The sequence below is a fragment of the Neolamprologus brichardi genome, chromosome 7 (assembly GCF_056152115.1).
Source record: "Neolamprologus brichardi isolate AB-2024 chromosome 7, ASM5615211v1, whole genome shotgun sequence".
Lineage (NCBI taxonomy): Eukaryota > Metazoa > Chordata > Actinopteri > Cichliformes > Cichlidae > Neolamprologus > Neolamprologus brichardi.
Window position 1 is genome coordinate 25,442,652 of NC_142110.1, and position 24,112 is coordinate 25,466,763.

A 24,112-nucleotide genomic window follows, 5' to 3' on the forward strand; every position below is an offset into this window, starting at 1 on the left:
GTCAAAGTGGAAAAGATCCAGTGTGATTTAAAGGTGCAAAATGACTGGAGGCAGTCAAAATGGAGTTAAAAATAGCAGGAGTACTCACAGCAGTACAGCATGTACAGTACATACAGTACAAAGTAAACAAAGAGACCTTGTATGTTCTTTCTATTTTACCTTGTTCTGACTTCCAAGTTTCTCATCTATAATCTTTGGAGTATTTTGGGATTTTGCCTTTCCCTAGCTTTGCTGAAGTTATTTGCTTGTTTGCTTTTACTTGGATGTCTACTTTTGGATTTAAGATTTGGATTTGGGGTTTTATTGTGTTCCCTGTGTGCTCTGAGTTTGGATCCTCCATCCATGGAATCCCCAAACTGTATAAATGTATAAACTATATCATTTATCGTACATTTGCACAAATTTAGGCTAAAAGGCTAACCTGCTGGGTAAAAAAAACTCATGTACTTTCAGAAATTTTAGATTCCATCAGCATAGGCTTGTTTAAGCAAAAAATGTTGGGAAAAAATTATTTCTGGAAAATGTTAACATTTATAATTTCATACATGACACTTGAGAACAGCATTGTGCCCTTGTGGATTACAAAACAAACTACAACTGCTGTAAAGGCAGCGTAGTTGCAGTTCTGTAATAATATTACAGTCAATATTAATGTTCTTCTGAATAAATGGACCATCAGTCATCAGAGTTTCTTTAACCTTGAGATTTGTTTGTAATGAAACTTGAAAAGATAAAACATGGAGTTGTGTACAGGATGTGTTCTTGGCAGGATATTAATTGTAAAGTAAATCGCTGATATTTACTCAGAAGCCAAATACCACCCCTTGCCTTACAGTTTACACATTTTAAGTCTATAACATACAGCATAATATTTGAACTTGACATTTTGGTGAGAACATTTTGGGAAACATGCTGAATTCTTTCTTCCAAGCAGGTTAAACCTATTCACCTGTTTTTGTTTTTTCTGCGAAGGTAGAGAAGAGGAAAGATAAGTACCAGTCCCCAGTATTGTAATTAATACAACTAAGTTGATTTAAAAGTTTTACACAGCAACAATCAAGTTTGTTTCAGTTTGCTAATTACCTACTGATAATCAAAGTAGTGCCTACTGTTGTACAGACAGAAAAAAGCCAGTCACAATAAGATGCTGGAACACTAAACCAAGAATTTATCTGATGTTGTAGATATTAACTAAAAGGGCTAACACGAAATTATTTTCACCCAATGACAAAGACAGACAAAATGCAGATCACTGTTATAGCATGCATTTTTGTTCACTGGTGATGTTATCAGTATCATTAAGACTATGCTGATGACCTTTTACATACAAAAATATTCAATAAGAACTGATTTTAATCCATCATTCATTGAAACTATTGTCATTTCTTCTCATAACTGGTGGAGTTATGAGATTCCTTTCCTGAAAATTTAGGTCTAAGTAAAATAGCCAGTCTTTAAGTCATGGCTGTACTTGCCTATACATGTTTATGTTAAAGTCTGTTATGAAGTATTGATCACATGCATATTTTCAGTCTTTAGTAATACATTCTAGTTAAGCTGGTTTTGAATTACAATTATTTTCATCCAGAACAGTCTGCTGTTTAAAGGACTACAGCTCATATTAGCTGATGCTCTCTTACTATTGTTAAGAAAGTAAATTATAAAAAAAAAACCTTTTAACTTGTGATTTTTCATTTTGCAATGCTCAAACCATTACGCAAGTCTCTTCTCTCACTAGGTGTATCGACGGATGGCTGCCGGGTTTGTGGAGGAAACAGGTGGTTCTTTATGCTTGACTGCTGAGACTGACTGATGCTGTCTTGCTGATGTTTTTGAGCACTGTGCTCTTTGTCATCCTTATCATCCTCATCAACATGGGCCATGTTGCTGTCAATGTCTGAATCCAAATCACTGCCTTTAAGTGTGGGACAGCCAACAGAGTACTCGATCTCCTCAGCACACGGAGGCTCATCGTCTTCAAAACAGCTGCATGAAAGAAGAAAGAATTGCCATGTTAAGTCTTGTTCACCAAAAACAACAAAGTAAGTTTTATGTAAAACACACTGTGTAAACACACAGCTTGCTTGCTTGCAGCAGTGGCATCAGGTGTGTTTTGCATCAGCAGCTGTTCATCACCTCTTGCCATAAATACCTGAATTCCACTCGAACTGCCCTGGTTTAAGCACTGTCCTCCCTGCTGCCACAGGGAAAACCCACATGTGATAAGCTGCCCTAGAACGGTAGCTTACTTGTGAGACTTGTGGTCCAGCATGTTGTGGTCCAGGTCAATATGGTTAATGAGTTTCCTGCTGTATAGAATCCTTGTGTCTTTGGTTACAGACAACACACTGTGGCAGAACTTCATCCCCATTTCCTGGTGCTCCTGGGTTCCTGTCTGCAGCCCCTGTAACAACACACACAGACACGCTCCCCTCCTGAGCCAAGTTAAGTATATTATACATCCTGAAAATTTGTGCACACTGCCCAATGAGAGACATTTGTTAGGAACACGCTACTGGATTTTTTACAAACCCAATCCAAATAAAAGCTACGATGCTGTGTAAAATGAAAGCAAAAACAGATCTGCAAATCTCATAAAAGCATATTTTATTCACAATAGAGCATAGAGAATATTGTAAATGCTTAAACTGAGACATTTTACTATTTAATTAAAAATACTAATCTTTTTTTTTTTTTTTAATTTGATGGACCAACATGACTCAAAAGTGCCCTTTTGGGGCACAGCAGGAGGGAAATTTTACATCAAATTGGAACAACTGACAAGATGTCAGTAACATAATAGGGCATAAAAAGACCATCTTAGTCAGGCAAAGATTCTCTGAAGCAAAGCTTATGCAAAAGCTCAATAAGGAAGATCTGTAATCACTCATCTCCCTGCTATCCTGGGTTTTCAGCTACTAGCTATTCTTTACTTTACATTTGTTTTATCATGCTGCCAAACTCAATTCTTACATCACTGCTCTAGCCCAGTCATGTTTTGCCCAACTTTTCCAAGCAAATCAGCTTCGTCTATGCACAAACTTTAATCTCAGTGCTCTTCTGTGGATGTGTGGGGTGGGTGCTGTCCCATCACTGGTGGGATTCTGTTCTGCTATGATGGGTCATTTGAGTCTAATCACCAAATAGTTTAAGAGAATTGTACAACTTGCATATCTGGTAAGGCTCCAGAAGATTAGCAACAGATGCTTTTTCGGGGAAGTCCTTGCATGACTCAGCAAGACAATGCTAAACCTCATACTGTGACAACAGCATTGCTCACTAACAGCAGATGACCTGAACTAGCCTGCCTGCAGTCCAGACTGGCTTTATCCATTTTAAGCATCATATAATAAAAAAAAAAAAATCATCTCTCAGACAAGAATGGGGCATTCAAAAGTCCAGCAGCTGCTCTCCTCAGTTTATAGACGTTTATGGCCTGTTGTTAAAAGAAGACATCATGCTACCCGGTGCTAAACATGCTAAACATCTCAATCTTTGGGAAATGACCATATTTATGAAATTTACATATCATTACATTCTGTTTTGATTTAGATTTATAAGTGCATAGGCTAAATGGTCCAGCATAAAAGGAACTTGTGTTCAAAAAAACAAAAACATCAAGAACAAAACAAAGTTGCATACAAGTGTGAACCCATGACAGTTCTCCCATAAAGGCCTGTCAATTAATATGTGCATCCAGCCTTTACATTATTGCTATCTTGCGGCCGCAGTCAGCTATTGTCCCTGAAAACTTATTGCAATCTCATCTCTCTCTGAGGGTGTGTCCATTACCCATTAACAATTACTGGAGCTGAGCAAGCTGAGAGATCAGCAGCTTGTTTCTAGTGGCTTGCACAGACGCATTGTGAATAAACCCTTGGTCTGTGTTGGTAAACTGAGAGGAAAGCAGCGTGCGAAGGAAAGTGCCACTGGTTATCTTTGGCTGCTCTGAGATTTGTTACGACCTGGGCTTTATAGAGAAATACACATAGCATTAGCAAGTAGATGAGATTCAGTGATTCAGCATTGCAACAGATTTTCCTTCTGCTAACCACCCTTGTTCAACATGTATCATGTAGAGAAGATGGTGTTTGGTGGTGTGACAATAAAAAAAGAGGGGCTGGCAGTTCAGACCATGTCTGGTCTAATAAATCAGGCAAGTTGAGCAGAGACACAAAGTATTCTGTGCAGGCTGACGGCGAAACACTTTACCCACTGAGGTATTATTGGCACAGCATGGTCAGGATCTCCTTATCAACACCAACCCTGCCACTCTGGAGCTCTACAGAGCTACAGGTATAAAACTGCTTTAAACTGGTCACATAGTTACTCCCTGTACACATGGCACAAAATGAATGGTAAAAAGTGCCAAAGTGCACAGTAGCATTAAGTAATTCTATTAGAGTACCCTAATTCACCCAATCTCTCTCTCACACACACACCTTGTATATTCCCTGGTTGCAGCCATTGTAAGTATTCTCCAAAGTATAACTTCTCAGAACTCCCATTTCCCTCCAGACAACCACTCTGGCTGTAGCAGAGCGAGACTTCTCTACCTGACAGGTTAAAATCAGAATTAAGGGTAGGTAAGAGAATATGGCCCATATAATAAGAAAAATAATGAATGTAACTATTCACACATTAACAAATATAAACACTACATGACAATAACAGTGATAGTGGTGTTGATGAGGTATGATACATGAAGATGGCTGAGATAATGCTTTATTTAACCTGCTGTTCCAGGCAGAGATATTTATTTTATACAACTGACAGTGTCAATAATAAAGAAGTTAACAGTGACAACAAGTACAACTTTGCTTACAATACTGAGAAGGATAACAATATGAATTAATTAGTAGTTGTATTTAGTTGTACTGACAACTACGCTGTGGATTTATTATATGCAGTGATTTTCAAAATGAGAATTATTATTAGTATTGTAACTTTTACCAAAAAGTTGCAGCTGTTGAAAGAAAAGGTCGGTGCGATACGATCCAAGGTCTTTGGAATGGTCTAGAAAAGCGATGAGAATGATAAAAACAGCGAGAGAGAGAGAGAGAGAGAGAGAGAGAGAGAGAGAGAGAGAGAGGAACAAAACATTTTATCTGGTTTCTCTGGTTTCCGAATTTGAAATAGTGCTGCTGGTGAACAAGTAGAACAAAAACAGAAACCCCTATGGCCTGCTTAGGGGTTTAGGGGTTTAGGGGTGTCTGCTTTTCTTACCCTGTATCCAGGATCCTCTTTCAATCCTACAGTGTCAACTGCAGAGCCAGACTGCCAGAGAGTCTCCTTAATGCTGCAGCCATACAGGAACACATTATTTTTTCGAGAGTGGCCATGGTAGTCACAGAAAACCTAGTAAATATGAAGCAAGAAAGAGATTATGCATTTGGACAATAAAATATTTTGATTTGTAATTTTGCCTCTGAAACCAAACAGTGCATTTTAAATCAAACAATTAATGTGTGATTAAAGTACAGACTTGTGGTTTTAATTTAACGGGTTCAACTAAAGTGTTCACTGTTTAGATATTACAGCCATTTTTATATAGAGGCTCTAAAGCAATTTAATTTCATGACTTCATGTTTAGGTGAGGTCTGTTGCTTGTGGTAGCTTGAAGTGTAAACAAAAAGAGACCCGAGTGGAATTAATGAGTTTCCAACTTGTGGTCTTTATTATCAACAACCCTCTAAAAGTAACTGGCCCAGGTATTTGGAATAATCCAAGTCTGGGGTTAGCATAACCAAATGAAAAACAAAATATCCACATAAACCAACATCAAACCAAAATAAAAAAGAAGAAGTAAACAAGCAAGCTTTGATAAGCTCTTCATAAGATTTCCAGGTTTTTTTTGTTTTTTTAACACATGCTCCAAAGCCTTGCTACGGCATCACTACCTAATACTTAAACGATAAATTCAGAATTTACAAGACAAGAACTGAAAGGCTGCGAATACTTATACACATTTCTTTTTGTATGATACATTTTACAACGCATTTTTGATTTGAATTTTTAATAAAGCTGTGAATAATTTTTGGATGTAATGTATGTAGATTAACTAATGTGTGAAAGTGTGTCAAACATGCAGGACAGACAAAACCAAAGAGCTTAACATTTCAAAAAGAAAACATTACATAACAGCATGTGTATCTCACCACTGGAGTCCGTCCTATAATGTTGAGGTAGTAGAGAAAGCCTTTGGTGTGGTAGATGGTTGGACTCAGAAGAGGGTCTGGTTTACTCCACTGACGATTCAGATCTTTGCTGTTCAGGTCACAGCGATTTCTGAGGAGACAGACAACAAAAAAAACAAATACTTGCATTTGTGAGGGGTAAATCTGTGATATATACCAAATACTGTAACGTTACTTGTTGTTTGGCTGAATAATAGTGTCTTTCAGTAGCAAAGTACTGTTTGTTGTTGAGAGGTGGGACAGAGAGAGATGGATGTTATGAAGTGCTATAATTGAGTTTATCTAGAGTTGTTTGAAAAAGTGTTTGTCCCTTTCCTGATTTCCTATTTTTAACTCATTTAAATATTAGACAAAGATAACACAAGTAAACACAAAATGAAGTTTCTAAATAAAGATTTTTATGATGTTAAGACAATTAGTCTTAAAGGTACACCCTGTTTATGTATCTTTAGTAAACCATACAGACTTGGTGTATCTTCCCTTGGGTATAGCCTGTGGTATGAGGTTCTGTCAGTAGTATTTTCTTGTTCTGACTGCTTCAGACAATCTATCACCCTCTTCCTGTAACCACTTCCTGGGTCTCGTTTCAATTATTTTTATCACTGAACAGTGACAAAATGTTCTAATGACAGTCTTTCTGGTTCAGCAAAACCATATATCTGTATGATCAAGACATCAAGACGCTCTGCCAGGCTTCTTGGGAAACTCAGGAAACTGTTGGGTTACTTTGCAGTTTGCTTTGGATCATTATTCATCTGCACTGTGAAGCTTTGTCCCATCAGTGTTGCAGCATTAGTCTGAATGTGAGCAGAGTGCAGTCCTGTAGACTCTTCATCCTGCTGCTTCTATCAGCAGTCAATGAACACCAGTGCCGAGGCTGACGGGCGACCATACATACCCATCCCATAACATTGCTTCCACCATGTTTGACAGAATGTGATGTTTTAGATTATTAACTGTTTCTCTCCTCCTCCTTACTTTCTGGCACAAGTTCATCTGGGGTTCTGCTGTTCAGAAGGGGTTTTTTTTTTCGTATTTACTTTCATAAATGCATCCCTTGATTGCAGACTTCGTAGGCTGACTGTGATTTGGTTAAGTAAAGACGTTATTATTTCTGATAGATTTTTTTTTTTTACCTCCTTCACTCCTTGCTTCATTTCTTTGGTCCTTATTTTGAAATGTGTCTCTGAAAATTAAAGTTTTTGTATAGAAATTGATATATTTCTTGAACAGTTAATGCCATATTTTTCTATAATCCTTTGAATTAAAGCTGAAAGTGTGTACTTTCCAATTGCATCAGAACTGTTTGTACACCACCACAGTGGATTTCAGAGGTAAAATTATGAGAATGTTCAAACTGTCAGTAACTCATAAAGCACAAAAATGACAAAAATTATATCAACAGTGAATGTTATTGTAATATTGTAGGAGTTACATTAGCATATGCTACCTGCAGCATTTCATTATTAAGAAGCCTAGTGTAAGTGCAGCCAAGGGCATTGTTTCCTTACATGTTTCAAGTAAAGTAAAAGTGTATATTATATAATCTTTTAACCATTCCAACAATGTTCCTGCTCCTCACTCACGTGCCATTGATGACTCCATCTGGGTTGAGCATGGGGATGACCTTAAAGACGAAGGCCTCCCTGAGACTCTGGGCCACCAAGTCATTGCTGCACAGAAACTCCAAAGTGCCCTTCATCACCCAGCTGGCATTGGACTCACCAGGATGCACACGGCTGGACAGTACAATATAGGGGCGATTACCTAGGAAAATTATTATCACACAATCATCAGTTTGCCTAATGATATAACATATTGAACAAGGAAGTTCGTTTCTAGACATCAAGCATCTTCCCCTGGGTGTAGCCTGTATGAGGTCTGGCCAATAGCATTGTCTTGTTCTTTCTGTTTCTGGCAATCTATCACCCTCTTTCTGTAACCACTTACTGGGTCTCGTTTCAAGCATTTTTATAAAGTACAACTTATTAAAGCAGATTAGAAAAATGCTATGTAACAAGGCATGTTAATGGCTCACATCTAAAACCAACTAATGTCTATCAGGATAACATAGTTATCCAGATCAGATTTTTAATTTAACAAAATCTTTAGCTTTAGTCAAAGATGGTGAGACCCAGAAGCCGATTACAACTGCTGTGGAACAGTCGTAATTAACATACAGTTAACAAGCTGAGTGTCTGTGACTTTAATGTGAAAGATCTACAAAGAGCAAGCAAACAGATCTGTGAACTAAACAGTACAACTGGTGCTTCTAGTTTGCTTTTCTCTAATTCCTTCTTGGAGGAAAAAAAAACTTTAGAGTCTGGAGGTGAGAGTAAGGGCTATAACTGGTAAAGTGAGAAAGGTGGCTGATATGATGGAGTGAAGGTGGAGTCCAACTGTTGGTTGGAAGACAGGAAGAGAAATGGAGTAGTGGTAGGGGTGGGTTTTGATTATTGATTTTCTGATTAAAATCGATTCTAGCTTGAATTACGCGATATCGATTCATTAAAATCCTGAATCGCTTTTTAAATATAAATGTGTTTTGCCCAAAATACCAGAATCTCAGGTTAAACCTCACAAAATTTCGACAACCACCAAACAGCTAAAACAGTAAATGAGAGCAGGTACACGGATTCTGCACAAAGACATAAACCCAAAGCGCTGACCCGCCGCATCAGGATCAGTGAGGTGTCGGCTTTCTCACCCGACAGCACGGACACGGACACACCATCAGGGCTGAAAGCTGACAGCTCACAGATGTTATTAAAATTGAGGGAGGATATGTGACATGAGACAACGGATGGCAGCACAGCACACCCAGCAAAGCCACGTCAATGGCCCTACCAACTGTGGCCTATGCTACATCATGCTGCAGGGTGATGAAGAGCAGACCTGTGTCAACTGCAACCCAGGGCAATGCCGCACCATAAGCCAGCACCCATCATCACCACCACAAAGGCTAGTCCACCCGGACTGGACATCCAGATGTGGGCCAACCGACCCCATGTGGTGGAACAACCAAGAACCAACCAGAATGGGCATTCCTGGGAACTAGGGCCCCAGTCCCCAGACCTGGACCTGCCCCACATCTCAAGACTGCAAGACAGCACCTGCACCCACCCCAGCCACCCACCTTCACCAGCAATCAAGGCAGACAAACCAATGCCCCAAAACACCAACCGACCCCCGCAGGAGACTGTCAGACTTCCACTGACCCCGTGTCCACCACCAGCCACGTGCAAGACACACAGGGAGATGTGACTAAAGTCGACCAACGCCAACTAAGCACTGGAATTGATCAGAGAGATCAGAAAGAAATAAATTCATCCAATTAAATTTTTAAAGAGGCATGCATTTTCTACAAACTAATGTGATCTAGAAGTACATTTCTACATTGAGTAATACAGTTTTTTTAATTAATGAAGATAATTAATGTTGCCCAACTGTAGTGTAGTGGTGGAGGTGTTCTGAAATTTACAAATTTACAATTTAGGGGCAGAAATGTCAATTTACTACAGTCAGCAGAGTAGTCTGATATGAGTGTGATTTTAGCAGTGAGTCTGATTGTCTTCAGAAGAGAGGTTTGTGTTCCCAAGGAAAGTAATGTATCATCAGCATATAGGCTTATCTTAGATCATCTTAAGATCATTTGTCCTGACAGACACATTTGGAGAGCTGTATAGTGTTCTGATCCAATTTATACGGTGGCCCTGAGAGGCCAAACGGACTGCAACTTAAGAAAACACTAGCAATAAGAAAAATGCTGCAAAAGCACACAAAGCACAACGGAAATAGGAAAAATGAAAATGGAAATAGGAAAAAACTGATTTCTAAAAGCACAAGGGAAGTGTTTCTGGGGAGACAATAACCCGACGGACCAGTTGCAGGAACCAAAACATGCTCGGTAAGTGTGTTTTAATCTCATGATTCATATAATACTGATGACAGATTTTTAGGCTAATAGTTAGGCTAACACACTTACCTCTCATCTTTTCTTACCTCACATCTTTTCTTTCCTATTTCCGTTTTCAATTTTCCTATTTCCGTTGTGTTTTGTGTGCTTTTGCAGCATTTTTCTTATTGCTGGTGCTTTCTTAAGTTAACCTGTCACTCATTGTGGATATGGGTCGTATGTGCCAAGGAATTGGCAGGAATACCATAGGAGCAAAACACCAGCTACCAGCAGATAGAGCAGTCGCCTGAGACTGCAACACCAGACAGACCAACCTGTGCTCGACCAAGAATGCTAGAACAAAGATGATGTGAGCTGCATTGACTACAAAAAATGAGCTATGCCATAAAGATATGGCAAAGACTTGTTGAAGCTAAGCTAAAAAGAGGTGACAATTAGTGAGGAGCATTATGGCAGTACAGATGCAATGTTTGCTTTGAGAGTGAACTAAAAAGAAGGTCAGAAGCCAGGGGAATTAGAAGTACTGTGCTGAAGCATCACAATTGTGTTTAAGTCTGATGACTGTGGAAGCCAGGCGATCTGGTGCAGCGCTCCATCACTCTCCTTCTTGTTCAAAAAGCTCTTACACAGCCTGGAGGTATGTGTTGGGGTCACTGTCCTGAGTCGCTGCAGGATGCTGTGGTTCCCCCACACCATCACACGTCCTCCTCTTCCATGATTCACAGTGGGGAACCATGAATGTAGAAACCATCTGTTCACTTTTTTTGCATCACACTGCATGTGGAACCAAAAGATCTCAAATGTGGACTCATCAGACCAAAGCACAGATTCCCACTGGTCTGATGCCCATTTCTTGTGTTTCTTGGCCCAAACAAATCTCTTCTGCTTGTTTCTTTTCCATAGTAGCAGTTTCTTAGTAGTTTTCCAGACTGACTGACCTTCAGTTCATAAAGTAATGATGTAATGTTGTTTCTCTTTACTTAGCTGACTGGTTCATGCCATAATATGAATTCTAGCATTTGTCAAATAGGGCTGTCAGCTGTGTACCAACCTGACTTCTGCACAACACAACTGATGGAGCCAACCCCATTAAGAAGGCAGGAAATTCCACAAATGAACCCTGACAAGACACACCTGGTGAATTAAAAACCATTTCAGGTGACTACATCATGGAACTCATTGAGAGAAGAGAAGGGTGTGCAGCTCTGTCAACAAAGCAAAGGGTGGATACTTTGAGGAATCTAACATATCATATTTAGAGCTATTTATCCTTTTTTGTTTGCTACATAATTCCATATATCTTGCTTCATATATTTGATGCCTTCAGTTTGTATCTACAATGTAGAAAGTAGTAAAAAATAAAGAAAAAACATTAATTGAGAATGTGTGTCCAAACTTTTGGCTAGTAGTGTAGCTTTGTCTATTCATGAAGCCAGATGAGACACATCAATTAAACTGCAGGAATGTCTTAAAGACATAAAGACCTGGATGATACAATACCCTAGGAATATGTGATTCCTAAGGTCTTTCAAAGCAGAATGGGAGGCAGAGCCTTGAGCTTTCAGGCCCCCTTTTTATGTAATCAGCTCCCAGTTTGGATTCAGACACCCTCTCTACTTTCAAGACTAGGCTTAAAACTTTCCTTTGGTTACAGTTCAGTCTAGATCAGGTGAGTGTGAATTCTCCCTTAGTTACACTGCAGTAAGAGTGTTTCTTCTTTACTCACCTCTTTTTACTCCCCATGTCTTCATACATCACTCTGCATTTAATGATTAATTAATCTCTGGCTCTCTTTTACAGTGTTTTTTCTTTCTTTTATTTGTCCTGTCCATCTCCCTTCACTCCCAACTGGTCGTGGCAGATGACTGCCCCTTCCTGAGCCTGGTTCTGCTGGAGGTTTCTCACTGTTTAAACAGATTTTTCCTTTCACATTGTTGCCAAAGTGCTTTTTCATAGGAGTTAGTCTGACTGTTTGGGCTTTCTCTGTACTATTCTAGGATCTTTACAAGATGGTTGTGGTTTGGCGCTACATAAATAAAATTTAATTGAAGAAGACATTTGGTGATTCTTCTGGCTTCATCAGTAGGTGACCTCCACTGGAGCAGTTTGCAGCAGTAGTAATGAGAATTATCACTTATAAGTCTGAGGCAATGTAATCTAAAAAGTTAGAATGCCTACTCTGCACATCTATGGGCAATTTAGAGTCACCAATTAATCCACTAACTGCATGTTTTTGGGAGGAAGGCGGAGTACCTGGAGAGAACCCAGACAGATACAGGGAGAATGTTCAAACTCTGCACAGAGGGCCCAAAGGTGCTCCAATATGTTCTCATGTAGAGAAACATGACAGTATACATATGCATCTTAGATTATAATTCTGAGTCTAACAACCGAAAATAACAATATTTTCTAGTGATAATTATATGTGTAAAAATGTAAACATTTCTCCACGCATATAGCGTTAGTGAGTGAGGTTGACAATTTCATGTGTTCACCATGAAATTGAAGAATCTGTTATAAATGTGTGACTGGGTGAATGACACTTGTAATAGAAAGTTATTTGAGTGCTCAAATTGAATAGAAAGGTCCTATATAAGTACCAGTCTCTCTACCATTCCAATGTGGCTGTGTAAACACGCAAGTACCCCTGACATGAGTAGTTCCTGGACTACAAAGCACTACTTACGCATCTGGTGCAGGTCTTTCCACCTTCTGCTGACTGGACAGGCAGTGATGGTAACTACTGGACAGGAGTTTCCAGCCAAAGTGCTACAAAGAGTCTGCTGCTTGAAAAACACCTTGGCCGGATCCACTGATTTCTGCAGTATTTTCAAGTGAGCCTGACAAAAATAACAAATATATACTTAGGTCTATAATTATTTATAAAACAGATATATTTGTCTTGTAATTCTGCCTCTGTACACCACCAGAGCAGAGCTGAAGTCAAACAATCAAGATGTTTTTGAAATTCAGACTTTCAAATTTAATTCAAGGGGTTTAACAAGAGTATTACCTTAACTACTTAAGAATTACAGCTAATTTTGTACAGTGGGGGGAAATAATTATTGGATATTTGATTGGTGATATGTTTTGGTTCATGTCATGCTGAAAGACCCATCCACAACTCCTCTTCAGTGTTCTGGCTGAAGGAAAGGAGGTTCTCGTCTACAATTTTATGATACGTGACCTTGGACCCTTAGCAGAAAAACTATTCCAAAGCATAATATTTCCACCACCATGATTGACTGTGGGGATTGTGTTCTTTGGGTCTGCATTTTGTTCCCTCCAAACACAGCAGCTCAAGTTGGTCATATCCCGCATCAGTTTTGATGGCTCAGGGCATGTCATTCATATCATGCCTGGTGAAAGAACTGTATGAATTACTCTGTATTTAATGTTTCACGTTTGTTTCCTCCACAGATTGATGATCAGGTTGAGGGTTTGAATAGGATTAAAATACAGTATTGCAAATTTCATTAGTGACATTAAAACCAGTTGGGACCAGTGGTTGGATCCTGTATTGGGTGCCCCGGGCCTTGACTTTGAACTACAGTTCAGGATTTTTGACCTACTTAAAGAATACTAGGGGAAAGTGCCAAGTCCTAGTAAATATCCAATTTAGTATCTTATGGACTTGAGAGAAAAACTTCACACTTTCGGTAGGGTATGTGAAGATTTGCTGGTGATGGTGGTTTGATGGTTCCCAGCCAAGTCAGGCTGTGGGAGTTATGTGCCAGTGGGGTGTGACTGCAGGAGGGAAAGGTGTGGTGCCAGCTAGTGAGGATTTATTGAATTACATTTTTCCCCAGGAGTTTAGAGAATAGAGCTAAAATAGTAATTCAGTTGAGGTAGGGAAGACCTAAATGCAGACAAAGTTTTTTTTAAAAGCTTTAAATATAAAAAAGCTGATTTACCATAGCCTGAATAACAAGATGACATAGGAGGGGATGCAAATGAGGGTGAAGAAGGGTGCACATAAAAACAGTGATTGCATGTCTGAACTGCTCATAGCTTTAAAAACTCAAAATTCATGTTTGTCGTCTGAGACAAAATAGTCTTTATAAACCAACTTCACATAGAACCTATAAAATCACATTTTCTGCTTCATATTGATCAGTTTTTCCAGAACAAGAGTGAGGTGCAGAACTGTAGCAACTACAGGGGATAAAGCTGTTGGGGGTGGGATTTGGTCAGGGATCTGGTCCGAGCCCCTTCTCGTTTTCAGTCATGATGGACAGGTTGACTTGTGAAACCAGGCAGGAGTGGACTCTGATGTTTGCAGATGACATGAGATCTATAAGGAGCATATGGAGAACCTGGAGAGGTGGAGGTATGTACTGGAGAGAGGACGAATGAAAGACATTAGAAGCCAGAAGACCAAATGCATGTGTGTGAATAAGAGGGAGCTGAGGTAGTGAACGCCGAATAATTTAAATGAGGTCAACCATCCAAAGTACCAGAAATGATTACATCAGACGGACAGCTCAGGTGGAGACAGAGTTAGAGAGTAAAGGCTGAGATGATCAGGACATGTGCAGAGGAGAACTAGTAAATATATATACTGGATAAAAGATGCTGAAAATGGAGCTGCCAGACTGAAAGATTCGTGGATGTAGTGAAGAATATGCAGAGGGTTGGTCTGACAGAGGAGGATACTATGATAGGATGAGATGGGAGCAGATGATCTGCTGTGGTGACCCCTAAAGGGAGCAGCTGAAAGAAGAGATTTTATATTGACTAGCCTGCTTGTGATATCTCAGATGGCAACGCATGATCTAAAATATAAAGAAAACAAAAAATAAAGATTTTTCTGGTAATAAAAGAGTTCTTAGTAACCATCTTATCTGTCTTTGTAATATAAAATATGGGGCTTATGGTCGCTGTTAAAATAACAGAGATGGATTCACATTTGAAATTATTTAACTGTGTCATCTGCATGGCTTGATGCAGCTTTTCCCAACATGTGTATCTATATCTGTACACAGAGATTAGAGTAAGATACATACAGTCCAGATAACAATTATCAACAAATTCCACAAGAAAGGTGAGCTACTATTGAAAAGACTGGCAGCTTATCGGCCAAAGGTTGACTGGAGGGGGAAAGTGTGCTGCGAAAGGATGCACAAGCAACAGGGATGACTGCAGCCTTGAACTGTCTATTAACAAGCTTCCCGAGAAGCGGACTGAAGCTGGTGTCAGAGTATCAAGAGCCACCATGATCAGAAATGTTCTGGACAGGGACAGCAAATGTCACAATATCAAGAAACTCTTGAGCCAGAGAAAGAACTCGACTGTTGTCTTTTCAGATGAAAGTAAAACTTGCATTTCATTTAGACATTAAGGTCCTAGAGTCTGGAGGAAGCACGGACAGACACAGGATCCAAAACGTTTGAAGTCCAGTGTGAAGTTTTTGCAGTTTAAGGTGATATAAGGTGCCATGTCATCGGCTGGTTTTGGTGCTGCTTTGGTCCTCTGTTTTATCAAGTCATTGTAGGAGATCTTAAGGCACTACGAGAGTCCATCAGCTGACAGACTTTATAGATATTCAGGCTTTACTTTAAGTGATGTGAGTAATATGCTATAATCATCAAAATCAAACAATCAAACAAAAAAAGGTGTTGAAGTATCTCTTTGTGTAATGACTATAACATGTCACTTTTATGATTTAATGTTCATGAACTTAATTAGATTCTCGATTTTTTTACACTATATATGTCACACCTTTACATATGCTAGTATATAGAAGTGTGAATTATACTGTATTATTTAACTGAGACTTGTGTGATTTGAAACTCATCATAGTTTGTTTACATTTTTACACAACTTCACAACTTTATTTGTGATAGGGTTATAAACATTCTACAAAAACATTAAGTTTAAACTCTGACCAAAGTAAATAAACGGGATTATTATATGAAATTTAAAAAAAAAAATACCATCAGAGCAGAGTATGTGTAGGGATAATGGTAGGCCAGGTAGCAGACATCCTCAATATGTTTGAAGGTGATGGTAAAGGTCAGGGTGTAAAAGGTAGTTCTCCTTCTGCCCTGTGCTGGACAAAAGTTGTTTCTGTTGGAGAAAATTGAGAAAAAAAATGATTTGTTATATGTAGACTATCTAAATCAGGGGAACTGATACAACATAGTCGAACAGTAGGTAATATTATAGCACACGTACAAAAATACAATGTTTTGGGAGGTTTTTTTCCCAGTCCACCAGATGGTGCTATTGACTTTTTTCTAGTGAGGTCAGTGTGCCTGAAGCTGGTAAAACAGAGATGGAGGTATGAGAGAAATTCTTCTGTGTTTAAATAAAACATGTGGCCTTATTTTGGATTTTTAACATGACAAGATAAATGTGAGGAATGTATTTTGCACATACTGCTGCTTCCAAGTAAAACTGTACAATGGTGCAGCGATTGGGAGTGCTCTGTCAAAGCAAAAATATCCTGGGTTTGAATCCAGTCTTGGGCCTTTCTGTGCAGAGATTGCATCTTTGCTCTGGGCACTCTGGCTTGCTCCCAAAGACATGCATGGTAGGTTAATTGCTGCTTCTAGATTGAGAGTGAATGGTTGTCTCTTTGGATGGATAGGCCTCTGGTAATTGCTACTGCTAACATCTGTTTTGAACAGCTGAAATCAGCTGTCAATTACAGTTAGTCTCAGTGGGGGTTTTTAATGAATGAACGTCTTCATTTGAAGTATCTATTGGAGAATCCCACACAGTTCTGTGCTTGATCTATGACTAATTTACACAAGTTTCAAACCCGTGTGTCTTTTTGCCCCTTATTAAATGTTTTTCGAGGTCTGACCTGCCTTCAGCAGCCTGCTAAAGCTAAATGTTTTCATACCTGAAATAACAAATTTCCGTTCCAGTTCTGATCCAGTGTGGTCTACCTTCCAGGGCTTCTTTTACTGAGTACAGGACCGGCTGCATTCCTGCAGTACACACACACACAAAAGCAAATATGAAATATGTATGTATGGTGGTATATTGGAGCATCTATATCTTTATTATTTGTGTGTTCATCCCAAGATTATTGACTTTCTGCAGCATTAATCTCTTTTCTCCTTTGCATCAGTGTTAAGTTTTACTGTTATCTATTTATGGCTTTTTACTTTTATCATCTGATGAACACCCACTGGAGGAAGCAGCATATTTTATGTGGAAGGTGAACTTTTTACAGATGCATGCCTTTAGTATCTGATAGAGTAAACCAATACAATCTTTTGTCAATTTCAAGTTATTTTAGAGAGTTGGGGGGGTTTTGTTTTATTTTTTCATATTGTGTAAGGGTACCGATAAATTAGTCCATGTCTGTAGGTGAGCACACACTGAACCTGATGCAGAAAGACCAGTGTAACAGACAAAGCTGATGACTACTGTAAAAACTCTGTAGGTTTTATCAAGCCAGCTATCACAAACAAAACAAACAAAAATGTTATAATTTTTGTTATTGCTGTTATTGCTGTGTATTGTCAGGGGTTGCTGAGTGGATGAGAAGGAGGACCCAAACGCTGGACTCACAGGTAGGTAGGTGAAGGTTGGTGTTTATTGCGATGAGTGAACAAACAGAACAGAGGTAGGAAATGGCTGGCTGGACGACTGACTGACTGAATGGCTGACTGACTGACTGAATGGCTGACTGACTGACTGAATGGCTGGCTGGCTGGCTGACTGAATGGCTGGCTGGCTGGCTGACTGACTGAATGGCTGGCTGGCTGACTGACTGAATGGCTGGCTGGCTGACTGAATGGCTGGCTGGTTGACTGACTGAATGGCTGGCTGACTGAACGCAGGCGGGAACGACAACATAGCATCAATGACACGACAAGGGCTGAAGGGAAGAGAGGGCTTAAATACATGACTAGTAATGACAATGATTGGAGACATCATCTGATGTCTCCAGGTGAGTGAACAGCTGAACATAATGAACTAATGATAAATGGGAAGAGGACTGAACATAATGCACACAGACTAAGGCTAACACAATAAAACAGGAAGTGGAACAGGCAGTAGATAAACGGTGAACGTGAACTGAAAATGCTGGGTCAACGACCCAGAAACCCTGACATGTATGGAATATTCTGATTAGTGTTTTTTATCTAATGGGCTCTTTCTAGTGTGACACAGTGGTCCAGCAGCTAGCACTGCCTGCTCACATCAAGAAGTTCCTGGGTTCAAATACACTGGTCAGTGGGTGACTTTTAGTGTATAGTTTCATGATCTCCCCATGGGTTCTTTCTCAGTGCTCCAGCTTCCTGTTTAAGAACATATATACTGGGTAAAATGGTGTTACTAAATCAGTTGTGATTGTGAATGGCTCTCTCTCCAGCATGTTATTCTTTCAGCTTCATGGTTGCATAATCATGCAGTGTGGAAAGTTGCAGTCATGCTTAAATGCAAAGTTTTTTTCTCGTCACACATGAAATGAAATGATGCCAAAGAGTGCTTATTTTCTTCACAAACACCTGTGCGCCTATTTGGAGAGTAAATAAGTACCATGTGACATCACTGATTTATGTATAAAGCAATAATGACAATAGTGACAAATTAAGTTTATAAATGAGGGAACACACACACACAAACCACCTCACCATAGTTGAACTGGCTGTTGCTCTTCTCACAGTTGATGACATTGAAACGGTATGGGACACCGGCTGCCATGTTACTAACTTCAAAGTAAAACCACTGTGTATGCTGAGAAGAGTTAACATCTGGATTCAATATGAGGTCATATTCATATCTAGAAGAGAAGAGAGGACACTGTTGTTTTGTACTGCATTTTAAATGAAATATGATTTATTTTCTCAGTAATTAGTAATAATGAAATATAAGCTTAGATCTCCTAAACTTGTGGTGATGTGGTGTGTGTGTGTGTGTGTGTGTGTGTGTGTGTGTGTGTGTGTGTGTGTGTGTGTGTGTGTGTGTGTGTGTGTGTGTGTGTGTGTGTGTCCCAACAACATACCTGCGGACCTGAACAGCCTTTCTCAGATTCCCAGATTCAAACTTGGAAAAAAACCTCAAAGAATCAGACTGACACTGAAGACTGACAGACAGAGAAACAAAGACAGACACAGATGGTCTTTAGGACACACACCACCCTATTCCTACATCAACACACACACACCTATCTGTCTGTCTCTTGCTGTGATTTTTGCAAAAAAGCAAGCAAGAGGGTTAGGTTATTTAAAATTAATTTCTAGTACCAGCTGATGTTTGCTGGAGCCACAGCTGTAAAAGCTGCTGCTCATGATATCGGTTTGGAAACTTGAAGGTGATACAAATTATGCATATATACTAGGGGTGCAACGATACTCGTATCGATATTGAACCGTTCGATACAGTGCTTTCGGTTCGGTAAGCATATGTATCGAACAATACAACATTTTTAATTTATTTTATCAACTTTCCTTCTGACGGTGCTGTCTGTGTTGAGCGCTCAGTGGATCTGCGCTCGACAGTGCAGCCTAGGCGGAGTAGTCGAACACAGATTCACTGAGCGCAGGGCAAGCTAGCTAGACAGAAGTTAAGCTCTCCTTGCAACATGGCAAATTGAACCTCCCCCACCCTCATTCAGATCTGGCGTCTGGAACTATTTTGGTCTTCATGTGACGTATGACCCTGAAGGTAAGCGCGTCATGGACTAAAGTAAAACAGTATGTCAGATGTGCCACGCAATGCTCAATTACATGAGTGGGAACTAGTGTGTTAGTGCAGTTAGCTCGTTAATGTGTTGACGCTGTCCAGCCCCACACACGGGGGAATCCGCGGTAGCTCGTTAACGGAGATTTGCCGTGTTGTGGCGTTAACCTCATTTCAGATTAAGGCTGACAGCACTAGTGGGAACACAACGAATATGACTGCACATTTACCCGATAGCATCCTAGTGCAAAGACAAGTGGAAGCAGACAAAAACAACAAGCACGCATACAAACGTTACCGAGTCATTTAGACAGCCGTTAGCACATGATTCTCCTTATGGGGACCTGATATGTTTAATATGCTGCTGAGAATATAGCCCAGAAGAAGCGTATAGTATAGCTTTTATTTTGGAAAGAGACATTTCTCTGTAATAAACTCTCTTTTCCAAAGATGAGTGATTCCTCAATCAGATACAGGGCTCGCAAAATCGCTAGCCCGACGTCCCGGGGCTAGCGATTTTTCCAGTCGGGCTGCCCTGCTCTGCTCGTCGGCCTATCGTAGGAAGGAAAAATATATGTCAATGCTTTTGCATTCTTTCGGAAATGTAGCTGGGTAATTATGTCATTGGCATCAGTGAGCCACTGTCAATATGTGACATATTGAAATCGCGTTTGAATTTGCGCTTGTTTTTTGCTTTCACTTTGCAATCGCGCGAACTGTGTATAGAGAGCGACAGCACTGATTGGTGAGTGATGATAATTTGCGCACCAATTCCTCTGACATCGTCTTATCAATCGTTAGCTTACTATGCAAACATGACAAGTGAAATCTCCTGCAGCAAGCTTAAACATGTGAGAGGTTGATCGCGCAGAGAATCGCTGAGCTTATGTGAGTGCGTGTGTAAAAGCAGCAGGATATATATTTTAGTTCTGCTGAGCCAAATAAGACAGATTTTCAGGAGGAGGACAGACATTTGTTTAGAACTATTAAAGATGTCGAAGAAGCTCCTTTAAGCAATTACTTTGGTGTTCCTCCACCTCCAAAGAAATGTGAGGAGTCCGAACCACAAAAGAAGCGCGTATTCTCGGAAAAGTGGTTGCAGGAGGTGAGCTGGCTTCAAACAAATGATGAACGCACAGAGAGGTGGTGCAGAATGTGCCATGAAAAATTAAATAAATGACAAATTAATAAAAAGGCATCAACATTTTTTTGTGTATCGAAAAAATATCGAACCGTGACACCAAAGTATCGAACCGAACCGAACCGTGAATTTTGTGTATCGTTGCACCCCTAATATATACCAACAAGACAGTGTACATCACTGTCACAACAGCGTTTATTTTAGTTCAAAGGCTTTATGGTTTTTCCTATAATACCTGGTGGTGTAGTCGGTGATTTTTTTTTGTCAGTTCAGCTTTATATATTATGTTTAACCCGAGTGACCACCCGGTCAGCTGGTGGGTAACAGGCATCTCCGAAAACATTAGAGCACTTATGCAAATATGTGATGTCTTGATAAATCGAGCAAATATTTTAAGTTTACACAGAAACATTCTCGCATGAAAATATCTTAAAAGTTTATTTTGTGACCCAGAAAGTAATATTTCAAACTCTGCCACTCTGTGTTCCTCTGCCACTGCCTCATTTGAGCTTTGGACGAAATGGATTCTGGGATATTGCATTTCGTCATTTCGAGCTGATTGGAGACCAGAACAGCCAATCAGATATTTTTGCATCCAAGTCTGTGATTGGCTGGTTTTGTGGCACAGATATAACGGTGTAGAGAAAGAGTTGAACGTGCACGGGCAGAAATGTTGAGAGCGTGAGCGACACATTGCGAGCGAGTGCAAATGCAAAAACTGAGCGAGAGTGACTGCTATTGTGTGTGTGTGTGTGGATAATAGCAAACGCTGAAATAAATTTTCTGCACGCAGCAATGAATTTTGTTCACTCAAATTCAGCTTTTCTTCGCTCAAAATAAATTTCTCCTCAAAATGCAACACTTGCACCTGCAAACTTTTTTTTACGTGCGCTCAGAATAGCGGCACAAAAATAACGCCATAGTATTCAGGAAGAAAACCAAACATTGCATATATTTTTATCATAACTATGGTTTTACGTGTCCTATCAACACAATTTAAAAACTGGTATAAAGTCCACATTTTTTCCGTCAATGGTTCCGTCTGTCCTGCTCACATCTCCAATGGTTGTGTACGTTGTCATTGACGTGGCTTCACGTCGCTTTGCTAGCTGCGTATATACGAATGTGAATCGCATCATTGGCTGGACTGTGGGATAAGGTGGCATCGTCAGTGTTGGGGAGTAACGGAATACATGTACCGCCGTTAGGTATTTAAAATACAAAATATGAGTAACTGTATTCCGTTACAGTTACAGTTTAAAAAGGTGGTATTTAGAATACAGTTACTTTGTTGAAATGAATGGATTACACGGCGGTACTTCCCTGTTTCATATTGTCGCGGGTCAGGACTGTTTGGGTTTTGTTTGTTCTGTTGTTCCAGGCGGCAGCGTTACGGTTGCCATGGTTACAGGGTGACGCTCTCTCTGCGACTGTGTGTTTCCTGGGTGAGAGAGCGCCTTTTTGTTGTTGTTGTTGTTGTGCTAAGCTAATAGGCAGAATGCATAGCCCTAAAGAATTTAGCCTCATGGGCAGTGTAGTCCGTGCTGCAGGGACTGCCATACCCGTTATGTGTCTGTGAGCGCGAGGAGGGAGAAAAAGGAGAAAAGTATGAGTTGACATCGAGCAGAAACGGGAGCTGGAAGCATGTAAATATAATAATAACCACTGCAGCCAAGAAGAGAGCCTGACGAGCCCAGTTGTAAGTAAGCTATTAAGACTCGACTGTACACCGTGTTCGTTTTTTACTCCGAAACAATAAGTTCCGTTGGAGCAGCCTTTCAACGCCTCTCTCTGTCTCTCGCTAGCAAACTTGACCCAGACAACAAAGTAAAGCTAGTTTTCAGCTATGAGCCCGACACGGAGCCCGACACGGAACCCGACGTATTAGCCAGAGGTCCCTTTACTATGATTAGGAGCCGTAATAGTAATAAATCACACAGCAATAGTACATTCATGTAGTTGTAAACAGCATGATAATATATTAAGTAATCCAAAGTATTCAGAATACGTTACTCTCATTGAGTAACGTAACAGAATAAAATGTATTCTGTAATCTGTAGTGGAATACATTTTAAAAATAACCTTCCCAACACTGGGCATCGTTCTAATCCTATACGGGAGCAGCCAGTCACTTACTGACTAACACTGCCAAACAGAATTGTTAAAGTACTCATTTTAATTTCAATTCAGGTTAGATTTTTTTTGTGCGCAACGCAGATTGTCTGTGCGCAGAGACCGTGCCAGCAGTCCGCAATTGCGCACGCGCGCAGCTTAGTGGGAACATTGGGTGCAACCCCTCCAAAAAAATTTAATTAAGTTAAAATGAATGGTTGCCATTTCTAGACCCGCAACAGACTGGTAAGCTGTCCAAGCTTGTACCCTGCCTTCCTCCTTCCCCTGACCCTGAATTGAATAAGCAGAAGAAAATGGCTTGATGCATAGATAAAAATAAAGTTTCTTTTAGTCTTTCCCAAGACAAATTGTACTAGATTCAAACATCACTCACATTCTCTTATGAGTGGTGAAGGAATTATTTTGGAACAAAAGCAACAAATACTATAAAACAACACATAAAACTGTATTACTGTCAAATTTAACATTTGCATGTATCAAAAATAGAAGTATTTATTTTCCTGAAAAATGCTCCCCATCAGCATTACATTGATCAGTATTACTGCTGAGGATGTTTATGGTTCAAAAAACTCTTCATATTCAATAAACTCATAGGTTTTGCAAAGGCTGTGCTGCGAGGACCACAACAGCTTTTAATCAGCTCAGAAACACAAGTCTACATGTTGGTTTAAGGTTTTAATCTTTCAAGCTCAAATCGTCAAGTCCAAGTCCGTCCCGGGAAAACAACCAATTAAAGAAAGAATGGAGATGGGGAGCAGGGGGTGAGGGGAGGGTAACTTACTTGCTATCTTCGAGGTCAAAGACAACATGGTTAATGATGTCATCAGTTTTCAGAAAACGGTGAATATCTTCAAACACTTTCTGTCTGATAAACACACAAGCATAGTCAAGCGTCAAATATTTGAATCACAGTCCTTGAAATATGTTTAAAAAACCTATCCTTTATATTTACAGAAGCAGTAAATATCTGAGTCATTATTAAATAATTATTGCTTAAATACTTATATAAATCCTGCTGTGATCGCTATACTTCCTCTTTAGTCTGTAACATCAGTCAGTCATCTGTTCTTTTCTGCTCTG

General features: G+C 39.7%; 1 protein-coding gene across 2 annotated transcripts in view; it reads right to left on the reverse strand.

The window, feature by feature from the left end:
* Positions 1 to 1,672: 1,672 nt before the first annotated feature.
* Positions 1,673 to 24,112, reverse strand: part of agbl1 (AGBL carboxypeptidase 1) — a 72,391-nt gene continuing 49,951 nt past the window's right edge. Inside the window, exons 15-27 of one of the 2 annotated variants that reach the window (XM_087843359.1) lie at positions 23,814 to 23,897; positions 19,082 to 19,162; positions 18,711 to 18,859; positions 16,964 to 17,051; positions 16,050 to 16,182; positions 12,800 to 12,953; positions 7,784 to 7,964; positions 6,159 to 6,288; positions 5,227 to 5,358; positions 4,954 to 5,016; positions 4,443 to 4,556; positions 2,250 to 2,404; positions 1,673 to 1,986 (exon numbers count right to left, since the gene is read on the reverse strand). In XM_087843359.1, coding sequence (XP_087699485.1) covers positions 1,692 to 1,986; positions 2,250 to 2,404; positions 4,443 to 4,556; positions 4,954 to 5,016; positions 5,227 to 5,358; positions 6,159 to 6,288; positions 7,784 to 7,964; positions 12,800 to 12,953; positions 16,050 to 16,182; positions 16,964 to 17,051; positions 18,711 to 18,859; positions 19,082 to 19,162; positions 23,814 to 23,897 — 1,759 coding nt within the window. In that variant the 3' untranslated portion in view covers positions 1,673 to 1,691. The remainder of the gene's footprint in view (positions 1,987 to 2,249; positions 2,405 to 4,442; positions 4,557 to 4,953; positions 5,017 to 5,226; positions 5,359 to 6,158; positions 6,289 to 7,783; positions 7,965 to 12,799; positions 12,954 to 16,049; positions 16,183 to 16,963; positions 17,052 to 18,710; positions 18,860 to 19,081; positions 19,163 to 23,813; positions 23,898 to 24,112) is intronic. The other variant, XM_087843360.1, reaches the window with a different exon arrangement.